This window comes from Cibotium barometz, chromosome 7 (genome assembly GCF_041138505.1).
Source record: "Cibotium barometz isolate CiBa-2024 chromosome 7, ASM4113850v1, whole genome shotgun sequence".
In the NCBI taxonomy this organism is placed as follows: domain Eukaryota; kingdom Viridiplantae; phylum Streptophyta; class Polypodiopsida; order Cyatheales; family Cibotiaceae; genus Cibotium; species Cibotium barometz.
This window is the reverse complement of record NC_141052.1, coordinates 56,381,682-56,392,198: the sequence shown is the minus strand read 5'-3', so window position 1 is coordinate 56,392,198 and position 10,517 is coordinate 56,381,682. Positions and strand designations below refer to the sequence as shown.

The window sequence follows — 10,517 nt, the reverse complement described above, 5'->3', positions numbered from 1 at the left end:
AGATGATGTAATGGACTAAGACCAGTCCTTGAGCACTATAAATTGTATATAGTGGATGACTAAACAATTGTTTGTCTTAAAGCTCAATAATCTACGGAGGGGTAAGAAGTGCTTCATATGAATCTGACTGCATGTCCGAGCGAACTTGGAGAGGAGTTGAAACCAGTGTACATTACTAAGGATCTAGATGAGTAAAGTGAGATGATATATTTGTTAAAAGAGTTTAAGGATTGATTTTCCTAGAAATACATTGACATGAAGGGAGGAGTACCACCTACTGAGGTGGTACAACACACAATCCCTATCATAGAAGAATGGGTGCGTCTATTTAGCGAGCCAAGAGCAGTGAGCACAGAGCAGTGAGTAGAAATAAAGTCCTTGTGAAAGTGAGCAAGTAGGGGCATGGTATGATGTTAAGCGAGCATGTAATGTTAAAGAGAAGAGTGAAACCATAGTGCAACTCTATAATGAACAGAACAAAGAAGACTAAAAAAGTTTAAAAATGACTATTGCAAATAAAGCATTTTCAAATGAATGGTGCGGATATAAAAAATCACTACAAAACTCATACTACTTGGCTCGCTAAAAAGACGTTGAATTGGTCATTGAGCTACTAATAGAAACAAACTATTGTTTGCAACCACATGGAAACCACAGCGACCAGAGAGCATAGAAATCAAGCCATTAAGATGTACACCAATTTTAATAGCCATACCACTGACACAACAATATAATACTCTTTAGAAACCATAACCATAGGATTTAAATTTTTTATAATCCAAATAAAAATTGTCCAACAATCAGCTACATGCTATTGTAAAAAACATTCAGAAGCATAACATCCATCAAAACATTACTTCCAATAGTCCCAAAAAAATGATTGTCTCAATTAAAAAAAAGACTATCTCTAATGGCATTCTGATGTAGACATGTGATCCTCATAACTGCAAGAGACACAAAGAAAAGAAAATAAGCTTTATCAATACAAAATGATTCTCTACTAACATATTTATCTTTTCAACATGCATACCTTTGCTGAGTATGGTTCTAACAGGTGATCATAGATCCGCTCATCCTTGTCTAACGTTATGACATTGCGATCCATAAATGCTGCCACTAGCCCAAGAGTTCCAGTGCCAGCAAACAAATCCAAAATCGTGTCCCCAGGACGACTGAAGACGGAGATGATGTATTTGCTAAGCCGCTGACCTCTCTGACAACCGCCCCGCCATGGTCTACCCTTTCTCTTCACCAGATCCTCCGATGGCACTCTTGAAAACGCACACAAACCATTAACCATATGCCATAAAGATCACCGAAAATCATTTTAAATTCTATCTTGATTTGAATGCATACATACATGTCAAAGATAAGATCTTGCCCTACATCAAGATCATCACCTAGTGCCAAATCCCTTAGTTGATCCCCATGCATCACAAAGCTTGTAGCAGGAGATGTTGAGCGAACAAAAACAGCCAATATTAGACAAGTGACCTACAAGCAAAGACACATTGGTTGTTCATGCATTTTCACCTTAAATGGGACAAAGAAGATTTGCACAAATGACAGCCCCAAGGAGAACAACACCAATACCTGGGTAGTAATAATTTGCCCCATCTTCTTCCCAATAGGTGGAGTACACCTCACAACCTGTCTATGATAAATGCCAAACCCAACGCTCTGTGCAACCTACTCAATGGTCACTCCTTCTTCCATAGTGTAAAGGCATGTAAAGAAGCCTCGATCCGAGAGACAAGAATCAACAACTTTAAAAGTAGAGTCATACATGCCATCCCCAATCTTATTCCAATATGGAACCTTGTTTGCAACACAACCTCCAATGATGATATTTGAGGGGAAGTCTGCAAATATCAACTCCACACAGTAATCGGACCCTCTACTCTTGACATTCCCTACTGTGCAAATAAAATTCATGGCATCAAGCACTTGCTTTCCCAATGAGGATGCATCCTCCATGTTCACAAAAGTAGCTGCAAGGTCCTCAATACTGACATTGAAGGCATAAATGGTTCCTATAGACAGGTTTTTGACATTTAACACACATAGTCTCAAGTCAAAACAATCGGATCACGATAGAGATGAGGTAGGAAGCTCACATACCTGGAGCTTGCAATGTCTTGGTTATGATGTCAGTTGGTTGTATCCCGCCTGCACTACTATTGGATGTCTGTTGACTCTGCTCCCTATTTGCTTCCATTGCTCGATTCACCTCCAATGCACGATTTACTATTTCCCTCCCTAAATTCACTAGCAATGACTTACGAAAAGAAGCCGATGCAATCAATGTTGCATGTGATGTGGATGTGGCCTCATTATGATCAATTTGCTGGCTACGAAGCTCCAATATAGACTTATGTTGGCGATACAGATCAAGCTCCTCCTCAGGCACATGGTTTCTTTCAAGGTCCAACCACCACGGGCAGAAACGAGACTCTATGCTTGACATGGCCTGTTCAATGACAAACATGGGTAAACACAACTCACCCTCAATATGAACATGTTTCTCAATCATGGATTCAAAATGACAAATTCAATCACTTACTCTTCCAAGCTTCAAATCGGCATACATATAAGATTGATTGTCAACACAAAGCCACACACTAGCGAGAGGGGGTAAAATATCCAATTGGTGCTCCTCAATTTCAGAAAGCAACCATCTGCAAGCCAAAGCACAAATGATAAAACAACACACAGAAAGAAGCATGCATGTTTTTTAACAAGGAATATCTGGGTTATGTTGGAGGAAAACCTATAAACGACTCGCCGTGCAGCACTTTGTAGGCCTGGTTGATGGTCAATATCATGGCTAAATTTTATGCCTCCTTCGTGCACTTTGAAAGCCCTTTTGAAGTACTTTCTTCTGCATAGAACAACAAAAGAGGTGAATCGGCTCTCACCTGGCAACCTGACTCGATCGGCATTTTTAATATCATTTTGGATTCTCAAACCTAGCTCCTGTTGAAATTTGAGCTAAATGATGAGCTATGGTGGATCAAACACTAGAATCAGCATAATTAACAAAGTGATTAGCAAGTGATTAAGATGTAATTAGTGAATAATTAGCACATAGATTAATGTAGGCATGGATACTCAAAAACCAGCAAATTCTCATTAGGGCTATGCCTCAATTTATAGAGTTTACATCAAGCATCAAATCCCATTGATTTCTCCATGATTCACTCCCTGAATATCTCCACCTCTTGCCTGATTCTCTCCACCTCTTCTCTTTTCCCTAAATATCTCCCAGAATATCTCCACACTCCTAAATTCTCTCATGCTACCCATTATTCTCTCCCAGTAGATTCTTCTAACCTTTTCACAAGTTCTTTCACAATTACATCTTCTCTTTTACAGCCTCTATCCAAGAGCTTGTTCCCACACACACCCTTTTCACTTGTATATTTCAACACCTCCCCTCAAGTGAATAATCCTAACACACCTGGACCCTGTATCAAGTTTCCCTCTTACTTGATAGCCCGCGACCAGTGCCTCAAGTCCCTAAACTCCATAGTCCTTGACACTCTCTTTCTCTATGTGTCCAAGGCTACTATAAGTGCCCGCGACCTTGACTAAAGTGCTCACACATACATCTACCACTTGGCCTACATCATCGGTGGCTCAGAGGTGGTTTTACTTTATTGGGGCAGGTTACATTGGGTTGTGGGTTCTCTCTCTCTCTCTCTCTCTCTCAGAAAAGATGATCCGACTCCACTTCTCTTGGAGCCTCCATGAAGTTTGCCGATGTCGTTCCTTCTTCACTGGGTTTGCTGTAGCAGTCTCTTGCCATGTGTCCTGGCTTTCCACATTTGTGGCAAGTGAAGGTCCTCCCTCCTACTCTGCCTCTTCCTCGTCCTCGTCCTCGAGAGAATCCTCCTCGGGTGAAGAATGCTTTTTCCTCTCCTGCTGTTGAGTCGAGCTCTTTCTTCTCTTTGCCTCTGCTCTCTTGCTCCAGTAGAGCTGCTTCTATCTCGTGTATCTTCAGTTCAGGTACATTCTTTAGTGTTGCTACAATGTTTTCATAATCTCCTTTGTCCACACTCTTCAAAAGTACAGCTAATGCTTCATCATCTTTTACCTTTTTGCCAATAGCTGCCAGCTGTTGCTTAATGCTTTTATATTTGTTCAAGTGTGTGATTAAAGGTTCACTTTCCTTCATGTCCAGTTTGTAGAATTGCATTAATAGATTTATCTTGGAATTTTTTGCTTGTGTACCAAATAATTTATTGAGTTCATCCCATGCATCTTTTGCCCACTGTATCCCTGTGATATGATGAATGATCTCATCATTTAAACTGAGTGCAATAAGCCCCAATGCTTTTTCATTCCTACTCTTCCACTCATTTTCCCCTCTCTCTGGGCATTCATCTCTCCCTTCAACTAATCCCCACAGATTTTTCCTCATCAGCAAATACATGGTTTTTGTTTGCCATGTATAAAACTGTTCTCCATTAAATTTGGCTATTTCCTGTGCTGAATTCATGGTGATGTGAAGGGGGTCTTACCTCTTGATCCAAATTCAAGATTCAAGGGCAGTGTCTACCCTTTTACAACTCAATCTGGTGTTTAATAGATGATTACAACAATTTTATCAGCATAAAATCACCAGAAATTACATTAAATTGAGAGTAACCAATTTGTACGGGATGGTTGGAGTATCAAACCAACTCCGATTTGCAATCTGAAGCTTTAGGGATCTGTATCAGATACCTAATGGTTAATTTGAACCCTCAATTGCACCAAAGTACAGTGATTAGCACTGATTAATCACTAATTAGCAAATTAATGCTCTGGTTTGTGTGCAGAAAACAGAGTATGCGGGGAGCTCAGATCTGGTGCCTTCCACTTCAAATGAGCTCAAATGCTTTCAAAGGCATCAATAGCAATGAGTCTAGTAGAGGATTAAGCCAAGAAACACAAGATTTGACCAAATAATGAAAGCTTAATCTCTGTTTTACCAAAGTCACCTGCAGATTTGATGAAGAGCTTTGATCTCTCTGTAGACTTGATGAAATTGATTTCTGTCTTCACCAGCTTGTAGAGCATGCTTGATTACCCCTTGGGCTAGGAGGAATTGAAGTAATTTGATTGGAGCAAAGAGGAATCTGCAGTTTGCTTCAGAAAAAATGCGCCGACCAAAAACGTAAAATCAGCTTCGTCCGTTGTTGGCGGTTTGCTACGCCGTCTTGCTGAGCCTGTAGCCAAGGATGTTGGCTAGCTTGAGCTAGAAGCACAAGACCTAATTTTAACTGTGCTAGATGCTAGAGACCCTCCACTGGCTGGTGGGGGTGAAGGGGAAGAGTGAAAGCTTACTAAAAAATTGATTTTTTGCTAATTATTTTACTAATCCTAATTAATTCACTAATGGGCTCATAAATCTGGTTGATTCTAGGCATGGCTCTGATACCATGTTGAAATTTGAGCTAAATGATGAGCTATGGTGGATCAAACACTAGAATCAGCATAATTAACAAAGTGATTAGCAAGTGATTAAGATGTAATTAGTGAATAATTAGCACATAGATTAATGTAGGCATGGATACTCAAAAACCAGCAAATTCTCATTAGGGCTATGCCTCAATTTATAGAGTTTACATCAAGCATCAAATCCCATTGATTTCTCCATGATTCACTCCCTGAATATCTCCACCTCTTGCCTGATTCTCTCCACCTCTTCTCTTTTCCCTGAATATCTCCCAGAATATCTCCACACTCCTAAATTCTCTCATGCTACCCATTATTCTCTCCCAGTAGATTCTTCTAACCTTTTCACAAGTTCTTTCACAATTACATCTCCTCTTTTACAGCCTCTATCCAAGAGCTTGTTCCCACACACACCCTTTTCACCTGTATATTTCAACAGCTCCGTGATCTGAAGCCAGTAGGAGTACATGTGCAGCCATTCCCTAACCTTTGTCTTATCATTTGGCATACCCTCAAGTGATCGCACTGCAGCCTGAGAGTTGTCCAATAGCTTGACAATGTGAGCCTTATCTGTGTCTCTGATGCAAGCAGAACCTATCATATTGAGCTTTTCCTCTGTGGCCACATGATTGCTTGACGCGTGCCATGGGAGGGAGAGCACTGCACACCAAAAGGCCTCACCGTTGGAGGGATCAGCAATCCTTGCATATTTTGATGTTTTTCCTCTGTAGAGAACTTCTACCTTTCGAGTCACATTCTCCCTAGCAGACTCGGCAAGTGGTCCATTTGATGCCTCATCAATTTTTTGCTCCATCTCATCCTTGAACAAGAGCCAAGTCATAATCTGGATTGGCAAATGAAGCCAACTAGGCCTTCCTCTGGCAGATGCACTCTGCATCTCTCTCTCAACCCATAGCTTGTCCTCATTGTCCAAATGTGCCATGAGAGTTGTTAGGTCGGACTCTCCCAATCTTCTTAGTTGAAATAGACGATCACCAAATGTGGTTGGCACAAATGCATAATCATGCGTCCTACAAAACAAAGAAGAAATATGTTAATATTCTTGAGTACAAACAACTTACTTGACATAGAAGGAGACTCTGATAACAAATTAACTTACTTGTTCAACCTGGACAATGAAAACAAAAGCTCACCCACATCCCTCCGCTCGAACACATAAAATTTACAGAGAACACAACAATGCATGGACAAATCCCCTTGAAACCCTGTAATAAAACACAAAATTAGGAAGGACAAAGAAGCATAAGAAACTATAACATCCCAATGAGAACTCACCTGTAGAAATGCAGTCCATCCAAGCATTGTGTCGATTATTACCATCAAGAATATGCACCATTTTTCGGCTCAAGTACGGACCCCACTCGGGGTCAAGTGCAAGAGTTTCCTCAAATTGTTGATTCACAGTCCTCCAATGCTCATCCCAAGATTCCTCCCTCTCTTGTGTCAATGGTGTCTCCTCCCCTTCCAAGTCCATAATTGATACTGTGAAAGCTCCCATGCTCTCAATGTACCCACCTAGTTTTTTGAAGCTTCGAGTAAGAGATTTATCTGTTGAGGGAGAAACCTTTTGGATTGCCTCCGTCTGGATCATCCTACAGAGAGGAACACGTGGAGGTGGAGACCTAAATTTGACTCCTATCCTATCTAAAAAGGCTTGTGGAGTAGATGTCTCTAGAATCTTCCCAAAAATATCAACCTTATTTTTTTTCTGCTTGCTTCCTTCAGTTTGGGTTGTGACAACTGTTTCTTCTTGATCCTCTAGTGGATGTGTGTTCTCTTCCCCCTCTATCTCTCTCCCAGTATCCTCAGTATTCTCACCTTCATCCTCATTATCACCACCTTGAGTATTCTCACCCTCATTTTGATCACCTTTATTTTCCTCAATTTCCCCCACTACATTTTGTCCATCCTCCTCATTTCTTTCATCACTATGTAGATGCTGCCTATCCATATCCACCTCCAGGTTAGTGTCATCTATGATATGTACCGCATGCTCTGTAGTAGTAGGGTTTGAGGAGGCGGCTTGCTCCAAAGTGCTAGAAAAATCAGCTTGCCTCCTTGTGTGTCTCGATGAGCTCTCACCTGGGCCAACCTGCACACTCTTTTTCCGCTTAGCAAGAGGTAACATCCATTTTTGCACAACAAGAACCTTTCAAGCAAGATGCTCTAGTGAAATGACTTGAACTCATTTGAAAACCGAATAGCCATGCAAAAATACAAGAACAAATCTTCAAATAGTATTGTACTCGTATTGTATAATTAATTGATTATTTTAACAGCAAATTCAGTAATACGACACAAACTTAAAGAAAAGGTGGCACATTCACTAAAGAGATTAAATTCAGTACTGCAACACAATCATCAAACAAAGGTGGCACATTCACTATCCAACAAAACGGCCAACTCATTATAACGAACAGAATATCTTTGAGATTATCATATGGAGTGCTTTGGCCCAAATTCCAAGGCATTCAAAGCCGTATTGAATATTTTAAAAAAATCTCCATTGGAAAATATTTACGGAGTCCTTTTCAGGTGATCAATTCAAGGCATTCAAATTTATTGGAAAATATATAAAGATTCGGTAGCCCAAATCTGAAGGCATTCAATATTGAGTACTAATAAACTTTAGAAGTGATATTTTGCAATCCAACACTTTTTTAAGGACAAACTTTTTTCTTTTTGTGCTATTGTTCTTTAGATGCACATGTTTGCTGGTCTCCTCTCTCGACTGTGTGAGCCGTTTCTCAACCAAGAAGACATCAAATGTGAGTTTTTTGAGCTTCTTGTATACACAAAGTCTGCATAATATAGACAGTAGTAAGAGAGACAGTCTATGCAATGTGTTTGAGACAGCACCATATAGATAGCATGTTCTTACACTACTCTCTCCAAATTTCTGCCGCCGGGGGGATCCAAGGGGGGCCGGCTTGAAATGAACTCAAAATCGTGATGATTTTGTCAATGCTCGGCAGCAAAACATCCTATTATTTTGTGCGCTGAGCGCACAAATTAATTCAAGAAAAATAGCAAGAGGTAACGCCGCACATCTCATACTGTGTGTGGAGTGTGGCAGCAGCAAAACATCCTATTATTTTGTGCGCTGAGCGCACAAATTTATTCAAGAAAAATAGCAAGAAGTAACGCCGCACATCTCATACTACTGTGTGTGGAGTGTGGCGGCAGCAAAACATCCTATTATTTTGTGCGCTGAGCGCACAAATTCATTCAGGCAAAATAGCACAAATTCATGGATGATGATACCTTTCTGTGTCTCTTTGTTGGGGAGAAAGATTGGAGTGGGGAGAGGGCCCTGCGCATGAGATCAGCGTTTCTTTGCTGGGGAGACGTATGATGCTTCATGATCGCTTCTCTGCGTGTGTGTTCGAGGGAAGATGCTTCTGTGTGGAGGACGACTAAAAGCGTTAAGTAATTGCTTCATAAGAAGTATCCGACTACTAAAAACCCTAAGTTAGGCACTGGACAAATTTTTTTATCCTAACACTAATGAATTTCAACACTAAAATTTAAGGGTTTGGTCAATATTTTTCCGATTTATTTAAATCTATAGCACAGTTATGGTATGGCATCCAACTGGTAGAGTTTTTGAAATCTAACAGGAGATTATGAAAAAGCGCAAGAACTAACACAAATCAAATATGTGTGTGTGTGTGTGTGTGTGCGTGTGTGTGTGTATACATACACACACGTGTACACACAAACATATATACATATATACATGTACTCTTTTTGATACCCTTCATTATGACTATTTTTGCAATAAATATTTTTATTTGCTTCTACCCATAGTCTTAAAATGAGCTTGGTAAAATTGTATTATGGCTAGTATATGCTATTGATTAGAGCAAGAACATCTAGTATTAAAATATTTTTGGCTAATATTCAATGTAAATTCCTTAATTGTTGTTGTGATTGCATTATGCAGGGAGGCTCGTGTTTTCCTCCATTCTACAATGGGTGCATGCATCCGAGTCCCCTTCTTGAATGGCGAATGTCTTGTGTCAATCAACATGATCCGGGGGAAGCTTGGAACTATTGGTGGGATAAATGTGGAGGCCTTACTTGAAATTGGAGGAGAGTATGAGCCCATTTGTCCTTTACACTTGTATGCAGGGATTGGAGACGAGGCATATTTTATCTTGGAGCATTCATTGTCCTCTGTATATATTGCCAAATCAGAGAATTATTTTGAGACCCCAGAACAAGGCTCCTCAACTATATTTCCTCTCGGTTCTCGAAAGAGTACTCCAATGTAAGTGGCATTAACTTTGACTTTGACATTTTCTGTTTTGCATTGCGCATTGAATTAGAGAGCATTGTGCTTTACAGTGACTTGGACACTGAAGAGATAGAAGAAATCAATGTCCAAGCACATGGATCATTGCAAGAGGAGATAGAGGTCTCTCCTGTGGAAAAGTGCTTTCAACATTTGGAAGAGGAAGATGTTCAGTTTGATACTGCGGTCTCTTGCTTTCAAATAATCCGCATGTTACCTCCTACTGATGTCTTACACACTTTAATCCATGATTGTGATTACAAAGGCAAGGTAAAAGAGCTTCCCAAGGTGTACCCAGAGTTCAGTACATATGAGCTTGAAGGTGGGAAAGGTATGGAAGGGATGGAGCAAAAATACGAGGGCAACATTTGGACAAAGCCACAAACGCAAACTAGGGCCAATAAAACTTTTGTTCTTAGGAAGAGCTTCTGCGGGGGAACCTTCCAGTGCATGAATGAGCACTGCTCCTTTAGGACATGTATGAATCAACCAAACAAACTCCATTGGAATGGGCAGCTGATAAAATCTCCAAAATATGGGAATTTAGCAATTGGGAGCTTCGGGAACCTTGAGTGTTTTTTCTGCAAGCATGTGCCAATGTGTCTTAAAGAATGTCCTGCCTGTGTCTATTACTTTATGCCAAAAGAATCAATGCATAGCAGACTATTTATTCATTATGGCAAACATACACACATGGTTTCCAAGGGAATGTGCCGAGCATCGATACGAAATATCAAGGCCTTTGTAGCACGTGCAG

The 10,517-nt window shown here is 40.3% G+C and overlaps 2 protein-coding genes across 2 annotated transcripts; both read right to left on the bottom strand.

Annotated features, from left to right (window-relative positions):
* Nucleotides 1-1,179: 1,179 nt before the first annotated feature.
* On the bottom strand, nt 1,180-2,646 carry LOC147637221 (uncharacterized). Its single transcript, XM_086799906.1, has 3 exons — nt 2,564-2,646; nt 2,122-2,470; nt 1,180-1,271 (listed from the first exon to the last, which is right to left on the bottom strand). The coding sequence occupies exons 1-3, from the start codon at nt 2,588-2,590 to the stop codon at nt 1,249-1,251; spliced, it is 399 nt and encodes a 132-aa protein (XP_086656032.1). The 5' UTR covers nt 2,591-2,646; the 3' UTR covers nt 1,180-1,248.
* Nucleotides 2,647-5,082: 2,436 nt separating this feature from the next.
* LOC147637220 (uncharacterized) lies at nt 5,083-6,994 on the bottom strand. The gene is made up of 4 exons (XM_086801025.1): nt 6,739-6,994; nt 6,563-6,668; nt 5,866-6,473; nt 5,083-5,213 (listed from the first exon to the last, which is right to left on the bottom strand). Exons 1-4 carry the CDS (start codon nt 6,959-6,961, stop codon nt 5,083-5,085), a joined length of 1,068 nt encoding a protein of 355 aa, XP_086657151.1. The 5' UTR covers nt 6,962-6,994.
* Between the last annotated feature and the right edge of the window lie 3,523 nt (nt 6,995-10,517).

What these genes read in the sequence shown, in the direction of transcription:
- LOC147637221 (XM_086799906.1), bottom strand. Translation starts at nt 2,590, where the DNA reads ATGTATGCCGATTTGAAGCTTGGAAGA. An exon ending in CCGATTTGAAGCTTGGAAGA is followed by an intron (nt 2,471 to 2,563) that starts GTAAGTGATTGA and finishes GTCATTGAACAG; the next exon opens with GCCATGTCAAGCATAGAGTC. An exon ending in CAAGACATTGCAAGCTCCAG is followed by an intron (nt 1,272 to 2,121) that starts GTATGTGAGCTT and finishes TGCGTTTTCAAG; the next exon opens with AGTGCCATCGGAGGATCTGG.
- LOC147637220 (XM_086801025.1), bottom strand. Translation starts at nt 6,961, where the DNA reads ATGGGAGCTTTCACAGTATCAATTATGGACTTGGAAGGGGAGGAGACA. An exon ending in GATGGACTGCATTTCTACAG is followed by an intron (nt 6,669 to 6,738) that starts GTGAGTTCTCAT and finishes GTTTTATTACAG; the next exon opens with GGTTTCAAGGGGATTTGTCC. An exon ending in GGAGCTGTTGAAATATACAG is followed by an intron (nt 5,214 to 5,865) that starts GTGAAAAGGGTG and finishes CCTTGGCTACAG; the next exon opens with GCTCAGCAAGACGGCGTAGC.